The sequence below is a fragment of the Trachypithecus francoisi genome, unplaced genomic scaffold (assembly GCF_009764315.1).
Source record: "Trachypithecus francoisi isolate TF-2019V2 unplaced genomic scaffold, Tfra_2.0 Lachesis_group14, whole genome shotgun sequence".
Classification (NCBI taxonomy): domain Eukaryota; kingdom Metazoa; phylum Chordata; class Mammalia; order Primates; family Cercopithecidae; genus Trachypithecus; species Trachypithecus francoisi.
The window spans coordinates 37,239,828-37,264,219 of NW_022681459.1; the positions used below are offsets into that span (position 1 = coordinate 37,239,828).

Genomic DNA, 24,392 nt, shown 5'->3' on the forward strand with positions numbered 1-24,392 from the left:
TCCTCTGGGTTCCCACAGCCCGGCGCACCTGTCACTCTCTCCTTGTATTGCAGAGGTCTGTTTGCTGCCTTCCCCCTCCCCCAAAGAGCAGATACTCTCAAGACTGGGGCCAAGGCTGTCCCCTCCATTTCCCCATGCCCTGCAGTGGGCCTGCCTCTGAGCGGTGGCCTAAGGATGGTGGGCTCCTGTCCCTCTCACCCTCCTGCTTCTCCTCCTCCCCTTCTCCTCTTCCCTGAGGCTCTCTGCACACACAAACCAGGGTCTGCCTTCCCCCCATTTCTTCCTTGATGCTGGTGCTGGTGGGGGCGTCATTTACTCTAGGAGATGAAAAATGCCAGGCAGAGACTGAGATGTTGCAGAGTGTTTTATTAAAACCAGGTGAGTCACTGCCATACCTGAGAAGGCACACACATGTTCCAGATACTCAAACGCTTCCCCAGCTGCTCCGCCCAGCCCAGATCTCCTCCTCATTGCAAAGGGACATTCTGCTGTCTTCAAGGGGCCAGTGATGAATCAGAAAACTGCTACTGTCAGGTGTACTTAATGGCTTGGATTTGGGGTTACAGTCAGTTTGGAGGTTGGAAGAAGTTAGGTTGGGATTTAGAAGAAAGGACAATTAACTCCGACCCAAACCATGAAGAACACAGTGAGCCAAGGGCCACTCCTGGTTCCCAGGGTGATGACATTCCACAGGGAGGCCCATGGCTGGGCATGCGAAGCCAACTTCAGCGCCCCAGCCGCAGCCCCTCAGCTTCTCCTGCCCACCTCTACTAAACAAAGCAGACACTCAGAAGCAAGCTCCACACGGCTACACGAGCTCAGATCCCCGCCCTCTCTTGGAACCGGGGCCCAGGTGGGTGGGGTGGGGGCAGCAGGGGCCTAACCCTGGAAGCCCAGCTCCTTGTACTTGGCGGCCATGTCGTTCCGGAACAGCTCCAGGGCCTTGTTCATGGCCCCCTGGGCGTCGGCACCAAAGTCCCCGGGATGCTTGCTCTGCAGAACTTGAATGATGGATTCCGAGATTAACTGCAGGGAGGGTGAAGAGAGAAGGTGGTCACCGGGGTGGGACAAACCAGGAGCCAGATGGGGGCCAGGTCTCCTCCCACCTTCTCTCTCTTTTTTTTTTTTTTTGAGACGGAGTCTTGCTCTGTCGCCCAGGCTGGAGTGCAGTGGCCGGATCTCAGCTCACTGCAAGCTCCGCCTCCTGGGTTCACGCTATTCTCCTGCCTCAGCTTCCGGCGTAGCTGGGACTACAGGCGCCCGCCACCTCGACCGGCTAGTTTTTTTGTAATTTTTAGTAGAGACGGGGTTTCACCGTGTTGGCCAGGATGGTCTCGATCTCCTGACCTCGTGATCCACCCGTCTCGGCCTCCCAAAGTGCTGGGATTACAGGCTTGAGCCACCGCGCCCGGCCCCCACCTTCTCTTTATTCCAGGACCGTGTATTGAGCACTTTGTAGGCACCGGGTGAGAGTCTGTGTGATCTCCATGGATGAACCCCTTTGATCCCCACAACCACTGTGGGATAGATACTGCCACTGCCCTCCATTTACAGATGTGGAAACTGAGGCAAGAGGAGGTTGAATGGAAGGGGCATTTGGACCCAGGAGGGCCGGATCCGGAGCCCAGGCTCTTACCCACAGCCCCCTCCACTCTATCAGGATGTGGACTCCACTGAAGCCAGGTGAGAGCTCAGGGCACCACCCGCATGGGGGCAGCAGAAAAGAAGGGAAATGCTCAGATTTCATTATTGTATTCAGGATTTTGCAATCAGAAAGTCTAGAAAGGAAGTATTTCTATTTGTGTGTATGCAATTTTTGCATACTTAACGACTTGATACAGTTATTGTTTTAAAGCCCTTATTTTTGGGGTACAGCCTCCTATTTTTTGTACCAAGCGCAGAAACACTGGTGGGAGGGAAGCAGAGAGAGGAAGAGGACAGGCCTGAGGCCCACAGCTGGCTCCCAGGATGGAGAATGTCTGCTATCAGCCTCAGCATTGCCATTTACTTTAGTACCTACAGTCTCATTGCCCGGATAACAGAGATGGGCATGGGAAAACGGAGATGTAACATGGGGCTGCTTTAGGGACGGAAAGACTGGTGGATGTAAAACGCGGCTGTGCTTTCTCAACAGTTAACCAGATTTTATCCCAACCGCAGCCCTGGCCGGTGCACCAAGGAGTGTCATTTTACAGAGGAGACAAGTGGCCAGACGGAGGTCACACAGGAAGCTGAGAGCAGAGATGGATTTGTGCCCAGGAGGCTGTGGGCAGGTCACTGCCAAAGCTGGGAATGGAAGCAGTGGCTGAACCAAGGCTGGGTTTCTCGTTTTCTCAGGGCCCCAGGGTGCAAGTGACATAAAGCAGGGATAGTCGCGGGTGGGACATGCAAAGGGAGGCCTCAAGAAGCATCAACACCCCGTAAACCCCTCCGCTCAGAAAGAGGAACAGCTCCACAAACGCCTCCTCTCGGGCATCGAGGTGGACACTTAACTTCACCTTCCATTTCATGAATGCCACAAAACAAAGTGGGGGCTCGGGGTGTCATGGAGCAAGCCCTGTCCTTAGAGAACTTGAGAGAACCAAGTTCCAGGGCCACCTATGCCCCAACCCCATGTGTGACTTCACCCACCCAGATGACCTGGTTGGACCCCCAGTTCAGACTTTCTAGAGTCCATGCCTGGCAGAGCCTCTCATATCTAGAAAACAGTGGAATGGGGCCGCTGCATAATTGAGAAATGAAAACCCTCTTGGTACCCACCACCCTATGCAGCCCCTCAGTCCCTCAGAGAGACGATCTGTCCACAGGTGAGGTGGAGACTGCCTTAGGAACAGCGCAGAAGGACGGTCCACCGTGAGGGGGAGGAGCGGATACCTGAGCTCTGCCTTAATTTTTTGCAGAGGTTATGCATCAGATTAAGCATGTTCTAGGGAGACCTGGGTTCTAGCGGCCAACTGGTTGTGATATCTTGGCTGCGTGGTTTTTTCTCTCCAAGACTCAGCTTCTTCCTCTCTAGAGAGAGAACTCAGTCATTGGAAGTGTATGGTGAGCCAACCACATGCCACTGGGGCACAGAAAGGGTAGCCGCTCGGGAGCTGAGTGCCTGCTGGGAGACCACTGGGCAAAGAGACAAATTATAACACAGCCTGGCAGTGCTATGACCGGGGATGAGGATAAAGTGCCACAGTGCAGGGAGGGGCTGGCAGATGGAGCAGCTGAGGGCCTCGTGGGCCTGGGGCCCAAGTAGGGGAGATGGCTTCACACTGGGCCTTAGCGGATGAACAGGGATTTGCAGAGAGAAGATGGGGAGGCAGGGATGGCCTCACGTGCAGGGCTGTCTGTTCAGGCTGGTGATGTGGAGCAGCTGGGCAGGCAGGACTCTGCACAATCGCTGGGTGGGGTGCAAGGGTTGAGGCTAAAGAGGGGTGGTGGTGGTTGTCAAGCAAGAGGTGATATTGTGCCACAGTGGATTCAGAGCCTGGTTCCAGAGTACCATAGATCTGACTGTACCTCCTGGCTTATCAGCTGTGTGACCTTGGACAAGCTACTTAACCTCTCTGATCTCTCAATTTCCAAACCAGTAAAAAGGGGATGAGAAGGGTACGTGCCTGGGGCAGAGACTGCTAATTACCTCCACAATATCCATTTCCCCTTCTTCCTTGGTAACAGAACACTAGTTGTATTTGGAGGAGTAATAGACCACCTTTCCCAGCTTCCCACGCAGACAGGGTGGCTCCAGAACTAACTTCCAGCCAATGAGATGTAAATAAAATTGTTGGATAAGATTTCTGGGGCCTGTAATCCCAGCACTTTGGGAGGCCGAGACGGGCGGATCACGAGGTCAGGAGATCGAGACCATCCTGGCTAATACGGTGAAACCCTGTCTCTACTTAAAAATACAAAAAACTAGCCGGGCGACGAGGCGGGCGCCTGTAGTCCCAGCTACTCGGGAGGCTGAGGCAGGAGAATGGCGTAAACCCAGGAGGCGGAGCTTGCAGTGAGCTGAGATCCGGCCACTGCACTCCAGCCTGGGTGGCAGAGCAAGACTCCGTCTCAAAAAAAAAAAAAAAAAAAAAAAAAAAAAAAAAAAAAAAAAAAAAAAAAGATTTCTGGGACTCCTTAAACTCCTCAAAAGAGAGCATTCCTCTCTTCTCCTCCTTCCAGTTGGGGATATAGAAGAGGTGACTGGAGCTCTTGCAGCCATTTTGGCCATGAGGCAACTTTGAGGATGGATACCATGTGCTAGGCATAGCAGCAAATGCTCACTGTGGCCCATCCCAGCGGGTAGCTATCACCACATCCTCAGCTTCATTGCTGCACCAGACTTCCTGCTGTTTCTACCTTCAGGGCATGCAACTGTCCCTGTAGTCCTTCATCCCCAGCTCCCTCCTCTCCACAGATCGCCTCCTCCCACCAGTTATAGACACACAACCTGAAGCCCAGGCTCCTGCCCCCAACCCTGATCCACCCAACTTTCCAACCCATCTCAGGAGGTTCAAACCCATTGCTTGTGCTGGAAACCAAGGTCTTATCTCTCCATCTGTGAAGATGCTGGAACTGGTACAGCCAGCCTGCTGGCCACCCCTGCACCAAATTGAGCCCCAGTCACTGAGCTCCTGCCACGTAAGTCCTGCATGTACCAGACTCCCAGTGGCACAGGGGCTGGGGTTCTGTAGTAATAGAGACCTGCATTTGAATCTTGGCTCTGCTGTTATCCACCTCTGTGACCATGGACAAGCTGCGTAACCTCTGTGTGCCTCAGTTTCCCCATCTATCGAATGGATATGATCGTGGTACCTACCCATGGAGAGGATGCAAATTTTGCACCCAATATCCCCTCTCCCCTTCCTCTTTGGTAATAAGATGTGAATTTGACATGCTAAATTAAAAATGCTAAATGTGTTCATTCTCAACGATCCCAGGAGGAAGGCAAAGTGGGTGGCAATCCCCTTTACAAATGAGAAACCTGGGGCACAGAGAGGAGTAGCATAGGACATCCCACAAGTTAGTGGCTGAGCTGGGACTCGAACCCAGATCCCATTGCCCCACCCCGAGGCCTTCCCCACATCCTCCCACCTGCGCAGGCTCTGCCTCCTACCTCCAGGTACTTCACAGGGATCTTGTGCTTGGTGGCATGCGACTGTGCCAGGGGCTTAATCTCTGCCTCGTGATGCCCCTTCTTCTTAAGGATGCCGCCCAGGGCAGTGAGCACGGTGGCACCATGCTTCTTCAGGTCCTCAGACGCCTTCATCTCGTCCTCTGACTTCAGGTGCTTGAACTTGTCAAACTTCTCCAGGGTCTCAGGGTGACCCTTAAAGAGCCTGTGGGCACAGGGAAGGCTGGAGTTAGGCATGGGAGGTGCGGTGTGAGGTCTAGGGGCAGCCAGACTAGAGTTCAAGTTTAGTTCCCTGTCTTCCCAGCTGTGTGACTTTGGGCCATTTGCTTCACCTCTCTGTGCCTCAGCTTCCTCATACAAGGAATGGGGATAACTTGTCCCTACTTAAAGGATTAAGTGAGCTAGTGTGTGCTATGTACCAACAGGGTGTCTGGCACATAGTGAGTGTCATATAAATGCTTGCTATTGTTATTTTATTAGCATTATCATCTTCTTTACTATGAGGGGCAGGAAGGAAGAAAGCATCTCTGCATTGCTCGCTGGTTTCATTCCAATTTTCCCCCAAGTTGCCTGGAGAGGAGATGGCTGAATGGCATTGTGGGTGGACCAGGAACACTGAGGCTGAAGGACCCTGGACTAGCTGAGCACCTGCTATGTGCCAGGTTCCATGATAGACTCAATTTGCATTTTCCTTTTGAGTCATTCATATTATTCCCACTTTACAGATGTGGAGACAGAGGTTCCAAGGCATGAAGTCGCCAGCTCATTATTGCAGGGGTGCTGTCCAGAGAAGCCAGGCTACGAGGTCTGAGTGACCAAAACAGCAGTTCTAGTCCACGCTGCGACCATCTCTGCAACTTCCTGCCTAGGGATTTGTCCTTCAGCTGCTTAAATACCTCTAGCTACAGGAGGCTCGCTCCTACGTGTGAGGACCATTCCACTCCAGAACAATCCTCACACTCAGAAACCCGTCGCTTGTTTTGAGCCCAAGCTGTGACTCTCTGAACCTCCCAGTCCCCTCCCTGTGCAGCTGATGAAGGATCCTGGTGGGAGCACCCCAACCCAGCCCTGAGACAGGCACCCACTCCTGCCAGGCACTCAGTGAGGTGCCCCAGAGGCCTCTGCTGGGACCCTGAGCACCCACCTCCAGCTTTCGATCTCGGTCCTTCCTGCCGTGAGCAGGTGGATACTGGTTAAAGGGAGTAGGACGTGCCCTCTGGGTAGGAGTGAGTTTCTGCCTTTCACTCATGGAAGACCACAGAGAGAAGTGGTTTGCCCAAGGTCACGTGGCTGGCCAGCAGCAGAGCCCAGACCCAAACCCAAAATGAAGCAGTTTCATAAGTGCCACCCTTTCCCTTGTGCCACAGCCTGGCACGTTTGGCAGGGGCAGCCCTGTCTGCTCAGGGTTCTCTCTCCTGTCTAACGGTTTCAGTTCCTTGCAAAGCTCCTCTTTTATGGTTTCCAGGTTCCATGACATCCTTGTAAAAGTACACAGTATGTACTGTGGCCACACTCCAGTTTGCGCCCTGAGCCACCACGCCCAGAAGTCACAAGGAAGCACCTGATCCCCGTAGTCTCCATCCCAGGGTTTTATGCGGAGGATATTTCACGACCAGGACGCTCAGCTCCTCAACCCGAGAATGAGTTCATGTTTTGTTTTTGTTTTGAGATGGAGTCTTGCTCTGCTGCCCAGGCTGGAGTGCAGTGGTGCAATCTCAGTTCACTGCAACCTTCACCTCCTGGATTTGAGCAATTCTCCTGCCTCAGCCTCCCAAGTAGCTGGGACTACAGGCATGCGCCACGACGCCCGGCTAACTCTTTGTATTTTTTAGTAGAGACGGGGTTTTGCCACGTTGGCCAGGCTGGTCTCGAACTCCTGACCTCAGATGATCCGCCCACCTCGGCCTCCCAAAGTGCTGGGATTACAGGCGTGAGCCACTGCGCCCGGCCACCTTTGTTTTACAAAGTGCGCATTTGTGTGTGTCTCTGTGCACGTATTCGAAGTTGGACCTAACAAGTTATTAGGCCCCCTTCCTGATGGGAGATCTGATTATTGATCAAATAGTAAGTGTGTGAGAATGGTGTTGAAAGTGTTTCTTTGGGTGATAAAATAATTGTGTGTTTGGAAGAGGGGGCTGGATTCTCTGATCTCAAAGTCCATCCTATCCCAGGATCCTGGATTCCTAATAAAGAGTGTGTCTTGTTGATAACATCAACAATTCACCTGCTCCAAGATCGCATGTGTCCTGACACAAGCGTGCAAACCGGGATGTGAGTCCAGCCCCAAATCCACTGGGCCACATAGACTCCCTTCCCCCACGTTGGGCATGGTCTGCCGCCGTGCCCCAGGACCCGGTCCAAATCCTCGTGCGTCACTGACAGCTTGTCTCTGACACCTTTCATCCAAGGGTCCCTGAGCTCCTGACTATTATTATCTGGCGACAATGATCCTTGAACTCCCGCCTGACAGATGCAAGACCTGGCAGCACAGGCGATGGTCTGAGGTCAGGACGCTGAAAGGAGACTGTCTGGGGCAGAACAGGGCCAAAAATTTGGGACACAAGGCAGCTGGGGGTCTCAGACATTTTGGGACCTGCTCCTGACCTCTGATATCCAGGGAAGAGAACATGGGACTGACAGTTATGGAAGCCGAGTTCCGGTCCCAGTTCTGGCGCCAATGTGCTCTGTGATGTTGAAGTCAGTTAACCTCTCTGGATCTTGGCTCATCCATATGTAAACCAAAAGGGTAGGTCTAGACCTGCCAATACCTTACTTTCCACTCTCAGCACCAGACAGCCAGGGAGAGAGCTCTTATTTACTTTACAAATTTTTTTTTTTTTTTTTTTGAGACAAAGTCTCGCTCTGTCGCCCAGGCTGAAGTACAGTGGCTGGATCTCAGCTCACTGCAAGCTCCGCCTCCCAGGTTCACGCCATTCTCCTGCCTCAGCCTCCCGAGTAGCTGGGACTACAGGCTCCCACCACCTCGCCCGGCTAGTTTTTTGTATTTTTTTAGTAGAGACGGGGTTTCACTGTGTTAGCCAGGATGGTCTCGATCTCCTGACCTCGTGATCCGCCCGTCTCGGCCTCCCAAAGTGCTGGGATTACAGGCTTGAGCCACCGCGCCCAGCCTACTAATATTTTTTTGAGAGAGGTTATCACTGTTGCCCAGCCTGGAGTGCAGTGGTGCGATCTCAGCTCACTGCAGCCTCGATCTCCTGGGCCCAAGGGATCCTCCTACCTCAGCCTCCCAAGTAGCTGGGACTACAGGCGCCCGCCACCACGCCCAGCTAATTTTGTTTATTTTTTGTAGAGAAGAGGTCTCACTATGTGGCCCAGGCTGGTCTTGAACTCCTGGACTCAAGCAATCCTCCCATCCTGCCTCCCAAAGTGCCGGGATTATAGGCCTGAGCCACCACGCCCCGCCCCACGTTTACTTTAAACAGCAGAGCAGAATTGGGCTAATTTGTTCCCACCAAATCATTTTGGCACCACACAGCTGCCTGCCCTCCTGTGGGCCCAGGCCTTGCAGCCAGGAGCCCCCCAGGCAGCCACAGAAGGCCGTTCTCCTGGATTTGCCTGATAACAGCCACCCGGAAAATGAACAGATGGAAGCCCCTCAGCCTGTGGAAATGGACGAAAGGCGTTTTCTCTAGTATTTCAGAAAGCCCCGCTTGCCTGTGTTTCCAGCTTCAACCCTGCCGTCCGTGGGCCTGGTTCATCAGACAGATCTTCAGGCCAAGTCAGAGAGAAGGGAGGTCGTTTGCCTGCTGTTCTCTGAACTGAGGCCCCGTTGGACACCCACATGGAACATGGAGCACACGCTCAGATCCATGAACACCCCTCTGGCTCTGCTAGAGTAAAAGAACCAGAATGTTGATGGCAGCCCATCTTGCGTGTGGCTCATGGGGCAGTATAGCATAGTGGTCAAGAGCAAGGATTGTGGGCTGGGCGCATTGGTTCATGCTTGTAATCCCAGCACTTTGGGAGGCCAAGGCGGGCAGATCACCAGAGGTCAGGAGTTCGAGACCAGCCTGGCCAACATGGCAAAACCCGGTCTCTACTAAAAATACAAAAATTAGCCAAGCATGGTGGCATGCACCTGTAATCCCAGCAAGACTCCATCTCAACAACAACAAAAAAGGAGCAAGGATTCTGGATCCAAGCTGCCTAAATTTGAATTGCAGCTACTCTCTTACTTACTGTGTGACTTGGGGTAAGTTACTTAACCTCTCTGTTAAATGCGGTGATCATAATCATATCTACGTCATAAGATTGTTGTCAGGCTTCAGTAAGTGAAAGACTTAACACAGAGCCCAGTAATCAGTATGTGCTGAATAAATGGTTGCTGTCTTTCTCCTGTCATCATCTCTACCATTGTCATCGCCATCACCCAGGAATTTTTGGTCCTGCCTGTGGCTGCCATTAACCAGTGGAGACTCTCAGGCCCAGTTCCTCCCTGTAATGAAAATCACCACCAGTGATTTTCAAACATTTTATGGCCTTGAAATCCTTTGTTCCAAAAAAAAAAAAAAGCCAAAGTAAATAAAACAAAAAAAGGTTTGAGTAAAGGAAGGAAAAACTGGGATGTGGAACCCACTTAGCAGCCCCCTTCCTTCCGAAGCCCCACTCCTGGAGCCAGAATCTCCAAGTGACCTTCCAAGCTTCTATGTTCTAGAATTTTATGTTCGTGTACTTGCAGTGAAGGCCTCAGTGTTTTACAGACTGGGCTTCATGGAACTTGCCCTCTTTTACAATCAGAAGATTGGAGATATAACCTTTCAAGGTCAGTTAGAAAATCCAGAGTCAGTATCTAGAACAAAGCCAAGATGCCAACTCCCACAGGGACATTTGCAGTCCTGGACGCGAGCCTCCTACACCCTGCCCCCAGGGCGGCCATCCTCCCTGTACCCCGAACACTGAGAGGGCAGAACCAGTTGGCACAGTCTCTGCTTGTCCGACAGCCTAAGACGTGACAGGGCACCAGGCCTCTAGGACCTTTCAGGGGCCAGCAGCCCTAGGCATTCTGTCTTATCCCTGGCCCCCAGCCCCTGGCAAAACTCCCTGATCCTCCCTGATGATGCAGCACCCTGAGTCTCTTTCAAGACATGCGAGTCGACTGCCTTAGGTCTGGCAGCTCCCAAATCACCTTGGAAAGACCTCTGCTCTGCAAACTCTGGTCTCCTGCCTCCACACCTGACTGTCCTACCTCCTCTCCAAAAGCAAAGGTGCATCATGGACTCAGAATTCTAGGACATGAGCGTGGGACGGGATCTCAGAGACCATGGAAGACAATCCCACCGCTCAACCAACAGAGAAATAAGACCCAGAGGTAGAGAGACTTGTCCAAGATCACACGGCAAATCGGTGGCCCAGGAGTTGATGTCAATTTGTGTGTGTGTGTGTGTGTTGGCCGGGGGGGCACTTTATGCAATCCAGCAGGGCCTGTTGCAGCCAGATGACAGGGACAGGAGAAGAAAGATATAATGAACACACCATGTTACCATTAGAGTCAATAGTAAACTCGACTGTCCTTCCTCAAGTGTTTTAGCACGGACCACTAAGGGCTCAAATTTTAGATAACGTAGCTTCCAGGATCAGCCATGCTCCCAAGGCAGACGGAAGCTGGAAATGGGTAAAGCCCAAGGGAGACCCAAAGGATGACAGAGTGGAAGAGGAAAATTGGCTCTGGCTCACAAATAAGGAGAAATTAATCTGCAAATTAAAGTGCCAAAGACAATCCATTCACTTGTGGCAACCCCGGAGCCCACTTCCTTCCTCCCAGGGGCAGAAATGTTGATTCATAACCCATTAGACTTGTGACGGAACCAGCTCAGAATGGTGAGGGAAGGGGCCAGGAGAAGAGAAGACTGTATCACCATTTGGGATGGAAGGCAACAAGGAGATGCACTTCTATATACAAACCACAGCTATCCTCTATTTGCAAAACTCAGAATTTTGTTTTCTGTGGTGTATTCTGGAAGTCCTTGTGGTAGAAGGCAGGATATACTTGGAGACCACATCATTCCGAGCTCTCAAACTGGAGACATACTCAACATCAAAGGTCACTAATGACCCTCTATCTTCTGTTCTCTAATTGCGACGCTTTGAAAGGTCCTTAGCCTGGGCTTCATCTGTAATAGCTACCAACATTTCTAGTACTCAGTAGATGCCAGGAGCCATGCCAGGCCTCTCGCATGCATTATCTTACTTAATTCTCACTTCTCCTCCAGGACGTAGATATTAGGATATCCCCTCACTGTACAGGAGAGGAAATTGAGGCTCCGAGAGGTTGAGTACCTTCCCAAAGGTCACCCAGTGGCTCAGTGGCAGAGCCAAGTCTAGAACCAGATCTGTCTCCCCTTGAAGACCATGTCTTAACCTTGACACTTTAAGAGCATTTAATGGGCTGTGACTCTGGAAATGTCCTCCCCTTCTCAGTCCCTTTTTGTCCTCATCCTGTAAGAGAGGTGGCTGTACAAAATCTCTCAGGGCCCTTGTTAACTCTGACTGTCTATAATTCTGAAATTCTTCCTGGTGGACTCTGGGCATCCAAGGTTTGATTCTCAAGCTTCCTCCAGCTGCTGGCATGAGCCTGAAATGGCTCCCTTTCCCTCTCCTGAGTCGAAAAAGCAAGTGAGGGTTCTAACACCCTTAACTAATGCAGCCAACTGACCTACCCCAGTACAAACTTTCCATCTTGCAGCTGAACACCCTTGATCTTAGGGTGTAGGTGGCAGGGACAATAGAATCTCTTCCTTTACCTGATGAGGACTTCCTGCCCGTGGCTTGGGATGTCAGCCTCCACCTTCCCCCAGACGTTCAGCACCAACTGCCATTCCCCGTCGCTGAGCCCCATGGCGCAGTCTGAAGAAGACAAAAAGAGCAAATATGGAGTCACTGGGTGTCCTGGTCCCAACAGCTGGGGTTTGAGACCGCCTGGCCCCAAGGGCGTTTTTATACCTTCTGGGATGCTTGACAAAGATCCCTCAATGGCTCGCTCTCCCCCTCCCCTGCCCTCCTTCTCTTTCTCTCTCTCATCCAGGGAGGGTCTAATCTTTTCCTTTCTCTAGCCCTCACATGGGAAGCTATTTTAGGGCAGGTGCCATTGTGGCGAGGCAGGACAGTTCAGGCCACAGGGGGTGGAGTGGTTGTGTGTGTGGAAAGAAGGGGAGGAGGTTGGGCACCGTCTGGACTCTGATAGCTGACAGAAAGGGCACCACGGAGGCCGACGCCAGCAGCCTGAAACCCAACACTCCCTACCATCGGCCCTCCCAGGAGGACCTGTCATGTTTCTAAGCTTGGCCACCAGGCGCCCTGGCTGGCCCCGGGACAGTCCTGGCCATTCGTAGCCTCTCACACACCTTCTGCCCCTTTGCCAGAGACCCCTCACCCAGCCAGAAGTGACAGAAAGGAACCGAATGGTTTTGTGCTTATAGCCAGGTGGTCCCAGGCAAGTCTACAATCTCTTAGAGAACTCCTGGTTTCATGACCCTGCTCAAAGGTTTCCCTCTGAAAAGTTTTTCTTGACATACTCCTTCAAGACACAATTCACTGCTTCCTCCTTTCCTTTCTTTGTGTAGGTTCCTGTTGCATTGCCCAAGGGGCATCCTATTTCCTGGTTTTCATGCCAGCTTCTCTATTAGGATAATAGCAGCCAACACTCACAAGAGACTTTGCTGGGTGCCAGACCCTGTCCCAAACACTTGGCATTTGGTAACTCATTTAATCCCCCCAAGACCTCCCTATGTGATAAGTACTGACATTATCCCCATTTAATTGAGAGGAAGTGGGGAAACATCACAGATGCACAGCTAGTTGCTGGTAGAGCTGGGATTTGAACCCAGGAAGCCAGAACCCCTTCTTTTCAGTTTTCAGGAGGGCAGGAACTCTGTTTTATTAGCCCACGTATCTCTTGGGCCTCACATGGTGCTGTGTGCCAAATTTGAACTGAATAAATGTTTGTTGAGTAATCGGGTGGAAGGTCTTGCAAAGAAAGTGAGTGGAGGATGATTAGCCTTGTCTTACATCCATGCGTCCTCCTTCCATCCATTCACTTATTCAACCATCTATCCATTTATCCATTTGTCCATCCAGTTACTCATCCATCCATCCGTCTGTCATCCCTTAATTCATCCATTCATCCATCCATCATCTCTGTGTCTATCCATCCATTCACTAATCTATCCACCCACCCATCCATCCATCATCCACCAATCCCTCCATCTACCCATCTATCCATCTGTTCATACATCCATCCATCAATTCATTCATCCATCCATCATCCCTCCATTCATCCATCCACCCATCCCCTCATTCATCCATTCATTGTTCCTCCATTCATCATCCCTCCCTCCATCCATCTATCCACCCATCACTCACCCATCCCTCCATCTATCTATTCCTCCATCCCTCCATCCCTCCATCCACCCATCCCCTCATCATCCCTCCGTTCATCATCCCTCCCTCCATCCATCCATCCCTCCATCTATCCATCTATCCATCTGTTCTTCCCTCCATCCATCCACCCATCCCCTCAACCATCCACTCATTATCCCTCCATTCATCATGCCCCCTCCATCCATCTATCCATCCATCATTCACCCATGCCTCCATCTATCCATCTATCCATCTGTTCCTCCATCCATCCATCCATCCATCCATCCATCCATCTCACAGTGATAGAGCACCTATTGTGTGTCAAACACTGCTACATGTTGAGGATAACAAAATCAAATAAAACACATTCCTGTGTTCGAGGAACTCAGAGTCTCTTTAGGGAGATAACTAAGAGGAATGAAAGTACAGTACAGTTTGTGTAGTACTATGATCAAGGCAGGCACAGGCCTTTCCTTCCATCTGCATAGGACTTTACAGTTTACAAAGTGCCTCCCTGGCAAGATTACATCTAATCTTTACAACACCTGTGAGGTAGGGAGCACTACCCCACCTTACAGCTGTGGGAGACGAGATTCGGAAAGGATAAGCCAGTGTTTGGGCCATCCTGGCTCTGCACTGGATGTGTCAGTAACGACTGCCCCACCTACACAGCTTTTTGAAGATAACTGCCCTGCCCCACTCCTGCTGAGGTGTAGGTGCAGCCAGTCATGTTCTGGGACACACGATTCTCCCCCAAACCTGCTGCCAGTCACAGCCAAGCTGAGAAAGGCATTGTCAGGGCTCCATCTGAAAAGTCAGCATCTACTAGCTCTGCCAGTCAGATCCCGTCTTCAGAATGTGAACAGGGATGTTTGGTAAGAATTGGACAGATAGTAGGAAATGTAGCTAGAAAAAGATTTAAATTAAAAGAATCCCCGGCCGGGCGCGGTGGCTCAAGCCTGTAATCCCAGCACTTTGGGAGGCTGAGACGGGCAGATCACGAGGTCAGGAGATCGAGACCATCCTGGCTAACACCGTGAAACCCCGTCTCTACTAAAAAATACAAAAATTAGCCGGGCGAGGTGGCAGGCGCCTGTAGTCCCTGCTACTCAGGAGGCTGAGGCAGGAGAATGGCATGAACCCGGGAGGCGGAGCTTGCAGTGAGCTGAGATCCGGCCACTGCACCCCAGCCTGGGCGACAGAGCGAGACTTTGTCTCAAAAAAAAAAGAAAGAATCCCCAAACTTGGAGTTCCCCAGTGCAACTTTGGGTCAGAACGCCCTCTGTGCGGGTCTCTAAAACCTGGCTGGTGACCGTTCTAGGACTGCCAGGAACCACCACTCCCTGGAGGAGCCTTGTGTCTCCGTTCAATGAGTCCTGTGTACGGAGTCAGCTGACTCCTAATGACCAAAAGGGTCAGAGACACACGCTGCACATCTGGCGCCCCATTCCCTAGTGACCTTCCAGAACTCAACCCCAAACGCTAGGCCAGCCGACCTCCAAAGGACCATCTCTTTAGCAGTGGAAGAAGCAGTAACAAAATGAGTAGCTAAAAATGCCATGGGGGGCCGGGTGCGGTGGCTCACGCCTGTAATCCCAGCAATTTGGGAGGCCGAGGTGGGTGGATCACAAGGTCAAGAGATGACACTACCCGGGCTAACACGGTGAAACCCTGTCTCTACTAAAAATACAAAAATTAGCCAGGCGTGGTGGTGTGCACCTGTAGTCCCAGCTACTTGGGAGGCTGAGGCAGGAGAATCACTTGAACCTGGGAGGCGGAGGTTGCAGTGAGCCGAGATTGCGCCACTGCACTCCAGCCTGGCAACAGAGCAAGACTCCATCTCAAAAGACAAAAAAAAAAAAAAAAAAAAGCCATGGAGATGCCAAAGGGGATCTCATTCATTCATTCAGTCAGTCAGTCAGTCAGTCATCTGTTTGTTCCTTGGTTCATTCATTCATTCAACAGGCCAGTACTGAGGCCCCAGTCTGTTCCAGGCTCAGCCTCAGAAGGAAAGGCGATTCTGAAAGGGTCTGCCCCAGTCTCAGACTCTCAGCAGTTTGACCCTTATTGCTGGTCACTCGCTGGAGGTGAGAGAGTGGAGGGCAGAAAGAAGGAGATGGGATTGAGCTGTGCCACACCTGACCCGGGGCCACCTGCCCGGTGTGCTGGGGAAGGCCGAGGGGCACATCCGGGACTGCTGGCGACTGAGACGCAGTGTGCGGTTTTCAAATGCTCTCTGGCCTGTGCCCTCCCGAGAGTGTCAGAACACTCCTGAGGGTGCGGGGCAGGGCAGGGCTGATTCCTACCCGAATCCCAGCTCTTCTCCCATCTCTGGCCTCCTGAGTTGTCTGAGGACAGCCTGAGCATTTAAAATCTCATCCACCCATTACTGATGCTGAAGTGTTTAATATGAAGCTATCACCCGCTTGGCAAGCGCCCCCATTAACTGGCGTGCTCATGGAAACCTGTAGCTTTGAAGTTGACAGACCTTTTAAGTTTTACCTTTTAAGCTAATGGGAAGGCACCGACATCTGTTTGTACTTACACATCTCTACAACAGAGCAGCGTTACCTCACAGTTGCTATGGCTACCTGGAGTCACCAGCTCTGTTTGGGGGCTATTATTATCCCTGTGACAGCCTTCATTATGGCCGGGGCAGAGAAGCTGCGGACACATGATAGGAAAGCCAGGCTGCCTTTGTGTGCAAAACTTTCTACAGCCTTGCACGCTAGTGCTACACACACATACACACGCACGAATGCAGGGCACATTAGTCTGATACCCAGTGGGGAAAAACTGGATCCCACCAAGTCAGACCTCCTCTTTTCCCCTTTCATATCACAGAATCCTTTGAATCCAAAACTGAGACTTGTAGAATCATCCTCAAGGCTCCCAATAATTAAATTTCTAGAGTGTCAAAGTCTTCAACTTTTCACCACCTGAGAAACTTGGGTTCTAGATTCCAGACTCAGAGAGAGCTAGAAGCAGAGAAATCTAGAGTTAGAGGGCCACAGTATCTTATGACTAAAAGAGGCCTTCAATGGTATTTTGTCCAATTTCCCACTAAACGTAGTTTTCCCTACAGATCATCATCTGGCATCTGCTTGAATACTCCTGGGAGCGGTGAGCTCACTACCTAAAGCTTTAAAAATCCTTTTCTATGTCGAACCAAAAGATGCCTCCATGTCACATGCACTTCCTTGTGGTGGCTCTGCCTGCTCCTTGGGGATATAGAGGCCCAGCTGAGTCTGCCTCACAAGAGAAGGCGTAGGCTCACCCAAGACTCTTCTCGTCCGGACTGAACATCCCAGGACTTCCACTGAGCACCCTCCTCAGGCAAGGCAAGTCGGGGGCCTCAGTCTGGTGGAGAAAGACGGGCTCTGCCATCTTCAGTCTCCAGCCACTCTCACCTCTGGTCACATGCACACAAAGAGAATGCTATAGCAAAGGGGATTTCCCCACCCACCTGCACAGGTTTGAGCCCCTCAGGCAGCTGTGCACCTGGCCCACAATTTTTATGGTCAGAAAATCCAATCTAGGTGACCTAGGAATTTGCTAGCCCTTGGGCAGCTGACAATTCCCTTTGGTAAATCTGGGCTTAAGACACCACCAAGGGAGATCAAAGATGTGGCAAGAAGGAGAACTCTGGCTCCTCAAAGCCGGGAGTCCCCACGATCTTCACTACTCTCTTCCTCCTCCTTCTGGGAATCAGCCTTTGGAGGCCAGTCTGGGCAGTGCCTCCTCACTGCCAGCAGGCCCTCCCTCCCCACCCCTAGCTTAGCTTGTGCCTCCCTGGCAGAGTCTACCCTCCTGGACCAGTGCCAGGCCAGGACTCAGAGCAGGGCTGAGGCCTGGGAGTTGCAGGACCTGCTCAAGGCCCTTGATGGGGCAGCAGGACCCCCAAGCTTGCTCCAGACTCTCAGGAACCCACCCCCCAGGGCTGCTCCTCTCCAGCCCCTCAGCATCCATCATACTGACCACAGCTCCCTTTCTCCCCAGCTGTCCTCGCAGAGCTTCCAGCCAAGCGGCCAGGCCTGGGGGTGGGGAGAGGTGTCTTATAGCAGCCAGAGAGAGGCACAGGGAACTAAAAATACGGTTTATATGGCAAGGCTCCTCCTCTCCCTGCAGGCCCGGAGGGGCTTATTGGAGGAGGGCTGGCAAGGACCTAACACCCTAATCCCCCAGTCAACAGGTGTGGCCTGGGACACCGATCTGCCTCCCTCCCCGCTCCCCAGCCTTGGAGGCTCAGAGTGGCTCCTCCAGCTCCACCATCCACCTGTCACCTGGACAGAGACCAGCCCCACCTCCACAGTCACCTAACCCCACATCCACCCATCCTCCCCTTTCTTCAAGGCCCATTGCACAGGAACAGCTCCCCTGCCAGGACTCCCCCTACCCCGCTCTACCCATTCCTGGCAGATGTGCCCTCTTCCCCTCTCTAGCTCTAGCATGGGTGCAGCCTTCTCATCTCTCTTGCTTTGGGATGCACCCGTCTGGACTGGCTTCTCCCCATTTCTACCCTGTGAGTGCCTCAGAGGCAGGAATATAAAAGCCACAAACTCATATTGTACTTAGTGCACACCAGGGACACCCCTCCTCCCAGCAGCCCTGGGAGGGGCTCACAAGCCTCACTTTTACAAGCCTCACTTCACACTTAAGAAAACTGAGGCACAGAGAAGTTAAGTTACTTTCCCAGAGTCACAGAGCTAGGAAATACCAAGCCCAAGTTTGGAACCCAGGCAGTCTGGCTTCAGGGTCTCTGCTTCATGGCTAAGAACTGGTCTAATTTGGGGTCCTTCCCCCTCACTCTCTCACCTGCTCTAAGGTACCTGGCAAAGGACCAAGCCAACATGCTCTTCGATTGTTTATTTTTGCATTGAGTTTGTCCAGGATCTTGGCTTGCTGGAGGCAAAGGCAAAGACAGCCGGTGACCTTGCCCCAGGGGCTGACAATGGGGGCCCTACTGCCATCTAGTGGCAACAAGGAGAAAAGCCTGCACCTCTGCCTTGCCCCTTCCATCTGGGCTGTTTCTCAGTCCCTCAACCCAGCCAGCGGGGAGGGGTCTTCTGTCTCTATATTCGATATATTCATGGCGCCTTGCTTAGAAGACCATGGATGGCTTACCAAATTATTAGAAGATGAATTGTGATCCTTTAATATTGTGATCCAGGAAAAGTGGCATAACTTTCCAAGGATGCTTTTTAAAAAATCTGTAAAATGGGAATTTTGAAAAGAATAACCTAGCTCAAATGTCACTATGAGGACTGAAAAAGGGAGCACTGGCCAGGCACAGTGGCTCATGCCTGAAATCTCAGCACTTTGGGAGGCCGAGGAGGGAGGACCACATGAGGTCAGGAGTTCAAGGCCAGCCTGGAGAAACCCTGTCTCTACTAAAAATATAAAAATTAGCCAGGCATGGTGGTGCACGCCTGTAGTCTCAGCTACTCAGGAGGCTGAGGCTGAAGAATCGCTTGAGCCCAGAAGGCAGAGGTTGCAGTGAGCCGAGATCACACCACTGCACTCCAGCCTGGGTGACAGAGTGAGACCCTGTCTCAAAATAATAATAATAATAATAATAATAAATAAATAAATAAATAAATAAAATTAAGAAAAAGGGAGCACTGAATGTGGTAGATACACAGTGATAAAAGAAAAACTTCAGCTAAATTAAATGTAAAGGAGTTTAACGGAGCAATGAATGATTTGCGAGCGGGGTAGCCTCCTGAGCCAGAGTAGGCTTGGAGATTCCACAGCTAAGTGGTGGAAGATTTATAGACAGAAAAAGGAAAGTGACATACAGAAAACAGAAATGAGGTACAGAAACAGCTGGATTGGTTACAGGTTGGCATTTGCCTTATCTCAACATGGTTCGAACAGTTGGCTACATTTGATTGGCCAAAATGCGGTGATTGGCACAGCGTAGGCTATAGTCTGTCTATACCTCCACTTGATATAGTTCATGATATACAGAAAAACCTGTAGGCCTAACTTAAATATGTAAGGAGGCAGCTAGAGGTTAAACTTTTTTAACAACAGTAAGTGCTCAATAATTGCTCACTGTGATATAAGGTATCCATGGTCCTTGCTCTCAAGAGACTCAAAGTCTAGTGGAGGAGATACCTCAGCGGGATCTGGAATACAGCAGAGATTTCAGCAAAGGCTTTGGAGAGGTGAGAAGGCAGCACCTAGGCCTGTGAGGTGAAGGCCTTTGAGGGATCAATAGAAGTTTGTTCAGAGGTGACGGTTGGCCTGGATGTGAACGTATGAGGGAGCGTTCTGCAGACTGTTCTAAGCAGAGGTACCAAACAGTGCTGCAAAAGCCTGCCAGAGACGCGTGGGGCAAGGGGGGCCATGGGAGGCAACACCCACCGGGAAGAACTTTATGTGCCAGGCTCAGGTGATGCCTAAGCAGCATTTTGAAGGATCAATAGGAGCTTGTTAGGAGCAAAGTGAGGAAGGGATAATTCCAAGCACAAGGACCAAGACAAGGACTTGGGAGCTCAGAACGGACAGTCCTGTTCCACAGCACTCATGCTCACCTGGTGTGTGCCAGGCTCTGTGCTGGGCTCTGGGGGGAGCAAGGTGACACCAGCTGGCCTCTGAGCATTGAGAGGTGGTAGGAGGGAAGGATGTGTGACCTAATGTTGTTAGCACCTTCTGATAAGGACAATAATCAAGGTCATTCAGCATAGGGCTAAAGGCTTTGGAATGAGACTCCTGGACTTGGTGCTTGGCCCTACCATGCACTCCTTTTGTGATCCATGAAAAGTGTCATAACTTTCCAAGGTTTATGTTTTTGTTATCTATAAAGTGGAGATTTGGAAAAGAATAACCTATCTTAAATATCATTGTGAGGATTAAAAGATGGAGCACCCAGCATGGTGCCTGATACACAGTAAGTGCTCAGTAATTGCACACTGTGATAGAAGGTACAGAGAAATCATGGAGGAGGGAAACACTAATTCCACCAAGGAATTAACATGTAACTGAGAAGGTGATGTCCGAGCAAGGTTTTGAAGGATCAATAGGAGTTTGTTAGGAGCAAAGTGAGGAAAAGACATTCCAAGTACAAGGATCAAAACATTCAAGGACGTAGAAGTTGTTGTGTTAGGACTAGGTTTGGTTGTTGGTAACAGAAAATTCAAAATAACATGGCTTCAACAAGAGAGTATTAACTTATCTTTCATATAGAAGTCTAGAGATAGGGGATTCAAAGCTGACATAGCACACCACAGTCTCACGGACCCAGTTTCAACCTACCTTAGTGCTCTGTCATGTTACACATATGGCCTTCACCTCCTGATCCAAGATGGCTGCTTGAGCTCCAGCCATCATGCCCTCATTCTAACCATCAGGAAGGAGAAAGGGATGTAGAAGGTTGTGCCCCTATCTTTTTTTTTCTTTTTTTTTTTTTTGAGACAGAGTCTCGCTCTGTCGCCCAGGCTGGAGTGTAGTGGCTGGATCACAGTTCACTGCAAGCTCCACCTCCTGGGTTTACACCATTCTGAAGCCAGGAGACATTTCTCCCTAACATTTTATTATAAAATTTTCATACATGCAGCAAAGTCGGAAGAATTTCATACAGAACACCACCTAAACTCTACCACTGGCATTTTACTAAATGAATTGAGTCACGTCTATCTCTCCCTCTACGCACCCATCCGTTCTTCTTGTTTGTGGTATTTTAAATTGCAGACATCTATCCGCTTCCCTGCAGAAACTCCACGATGCATGACACGAACAAGAGTTCAATATTTCTTTGCATTTTTTCTTTTGCTGTAAGATGTAAAATTTACATTTAATGGCACACATCTTAAATATACTTTTGCTGAGATTTGACAACTACAAACACTTACGTAGCTCAAACTGTATCAAGTTATAGAACATTGTCATCCCCGCAAGTTCCTGCACGCCCCTCCCCAGTCAATCCTGGCCCCCTGTCCTGATTTTTGTTTTGTTTTGTTTTTGAGGTGGAGTCTCAATCTGTCACCCAGGCTGGAGTACAGTGGTGTGATCTTGGCTCACTGCAGCCTCCGCCTCCCGGGTTCAAGCAATTCTCCTGCCTCAGCCTCCCTAGTAGCTGGGACTCCAGATGCATACCACCACACCCAGGCTAAGTTTTGTTTGTTTGGTTGGTTAATAGAGATGGGGTTTTGCCATGTTGGCCAGGCTGGTCTCAAACTCCTGACCTCAGCTGATCCACCCGCCTCGGCCTCCCAAAGTGCTGAGATTACAGGCATGAGCCACTGTACCTGGCCCTGATTTCTTTTAAAACCACAGATTGGTTTGGGGAAGGCAGACATTTGAAAGCCTGTTGGGGGACCATGTACTGAGTGGGGTGGGGTTTGGAACTGAGGGAGAGGCAGGGGAGAGCTGGAGAGAGGATTTCCAGGATTTCCCCGCAGGTTGAACTTGGAGACTGGAGAGAGTCGGTTAACCAGAGTGTCCGTCATCTGCTGCCAGGAGCTGAGTTTCTAGCTGAGTGACCGGGCAGATGGTGGCGCCATTTACTAAGGTGGGGTACCCAGGAGGAGGAGGGGGTGGGGGTGGGTGGAGACCAGTTTCCTTTGGGACACGTAGCATCGGGCGTTCAAGGGGCATGTGCCTGGCAGTTGTAGGCATACAAATGCATCCCCAAGGCAGCTTCTTTCCTCTGACACCTGTGGAGGTGTGAGCTGTCCTCTGGTGAGGTAGTGCCAGGGAGCGGTCGCCAGGTTTGTCCACCTCCTTCCTGGCCAGCCGGCACCAGCGTCTATTGGGCTCCCTTCACCAGGAAGGGGAGGTGCTCTCCTTGGTCTACCCTGAAGGCTGCACGAGGGGCGTAGAGAGGGCATGGGTGTGGTTACTTCTGGGTTGCAGAACATGGGAGAGGAGACCTTACTCCTTAGGGGAAGCTGGGGAGTGCAGGGACCCGTCTGGGCAGTCTCTAGGCCAGGTCCTCTCCTTCCTTCTTCCCTCCCCAGCATCCTGCAGCCACACACATTCTCTCTCCCCAGGCACCGCCCATCCCTATCCCAACACCTCCCCGTTTCCCTTGAAAAACAATCAAACCCAGGCTCCCCCAGGAAGGAGGCATCAGCGTCAGCCCTGCTCGAGGGCGGGCGCCCCAGGGAGGGGGCAGGAGAAGCAGAGAGGAAAAATGAAGCCACAATCACCCTAAACCAGCTGCAGCTGGTTTTCGCTGGTCTCTCTCAAATCAAACACAACCTACAGCAGAGTCATTTCTTCTTTAAAAGCCCATTTGTGGCTCATGCCTGTAATCCTAGCACTTTGGGAGGCCGAGGCGGGTGGATCACAAGGTCAGGAGATTGAAACCATCCTGGCTAACACGGTGAAACCCCATCTCTACTAAAAATACAAAAAACAAAAAAATTAGCCAGGCGTGGTGGCGAGCGCCTATAGTCTCAGCCACTCGGGAGGCTGAGGCAGAATTGCTTGAACCTGGAAGGCGGAGTTTGCAGTGAGGTGAGATCACGTCTGGGCAACAGAACCAGACTCTGTCTCAAAAAAAAAAAAAAAAAGCCCATTTGGTCCTTGGGAGATATTCCTATTCTTCCCATTTGTGTGACTTGGACTCATTTCTTGAGAATCAATGCCCCATCCTTATTCTGCTAAGACAGGATTGGGTTCCCCTTCCAGAGTTGCATCACAAAACATCCTGAATTTATCTGGCAATTTGGAGAGGCCTCAGTTGACCCCATCAGGCACAGGGTGACAGCCTAAGCTATGGGAAGTGTCAGCATTCAGGAAGTAGCAGACTTCACCTGGGGAGAATGTGAGGGAGGAAGAGAAGGACCCTTGAGGGGGTCAGCAGCATTTCAGAATTGGGAAGAGGAAGAGGAGGTGGGGAAGAAAACTTCCTAGAGGGGACGACAGGGTCAGGCCTGCATCTGGAGGGTGGATGAGAGGGAAGCCTCGTGGGAGATGAGGAGGACTACTAAGGGCTTCTTATGTACCAGGCTTGGGTGAGGACAGAAATACAAATATGACTGCCTACACTGGTGTGTTAGCATACTAGCAGCTGAAACAAACAGCCCCTAAATCTCGTGATGTCCTTAACCGTGACTCAAAAGATTTAGTTCTCATTTACCTCCCAGTCCAATGCAAGTTGAAAACAGGGCTGTCCTACACCCAGTGATTCAGGCACTCAGGCTCTCTCCCCAAGGACTTCCAAGACCCCCATCCCTCTGCATCCAGTAGGCAAACCACTGGAGAAAGAAGTGAGGGTGGGCCGGGCACGGTGGATCAAGCCTGAAATCCCAGCACTTTGGGAGGCAGAGGTGGGTGGATCACCTGAAGTCAGGAGTTCGAGACCAACCTGGCCAACATGGTGAAACCCTGTCTCTACTATAAATACAAAAATAAGCCTGACATGATGGTGGGTGCCTGTAATCCCAGCTACTAGGGAAGTTGAGGCAGGAGAATCACTTGAACCCGGGAGGCGGAGGTTGCAGTGAGCCGAGATCATGCCATTGCACTCCAGCCTGGCCGACAAGAGCGAAACTTCCATCTCCAAAAAAAAAAAAAAAAAAAGGTGGTGGGGAGTGGGGATCTTGTAAGGGGTTTTAGGGGGTATGCCTGAAAGTGGTGCTCATTGCTTCTGCCCAAATTCCATTAGCCAGATCACAGCCTCAGGCACCACTTACTTGGAGGGAGTTGTGGGAATAAGGTCTCTCTGTGTGTCCAGGAGGAAATGAAGCAGGGCTTGGTGACCGTACAGCATTGCCTGCCCAGTCACGGCCCAAGATAATAATAATAATCTAGTGGAAATATGAGAAAGGGAAGCTGACAATAATATTTATATAAAGAATGCACCCGAATACTCCACACAGCTCATAATAGGTGTTCAATACTTTTTCAAGTGAGTGTTTTATCACCACTGATCAAATACACAGACGCT

General features: G+C 51.1%; 1 protein-coding gene across 2 annotated transcripts; it reads right to left on the reverse strand.

Moving 5' to 3' along the window:
- Positions 1-346: 346 nt before the first annotated feature.
- MB (myoglobin) lies at positions 347-17,579 on the reverse strand. Of its 2 annotated transcripts, none has more exons than XM_033232772.1 (4): positions 17,471-17,579; positions 11,878-11,980; positions 5,099-5,321; positions 347-1,026 (listed from the first exon to the last, which is right to left on the reverse strand). In XM_033232772.1, the coding sequence occupies exons 2-4, from the start codon at positions 11,970-11,972 to the stop codon at positions 880-882; spliced, it is 465 nt and encodes a 154-aa protein (XP_033088663.1). In that variant the 5' UTR covers positions 11,973-11,980; positions 17,471-17,579; the 3' UTR covers positions 347-879. The 2 variants fall into 2 exon arrangements, with proteins under 2 accessions (XP_033088663.1, XP_033088662.1); XM_033232771.1 differs by lacking the exon at positions 17,471-17,579 and adding an exon at positions 12,077-12,295.
- Positions 17,580-24,392: the final 6,813 nt, after the last annotated feature.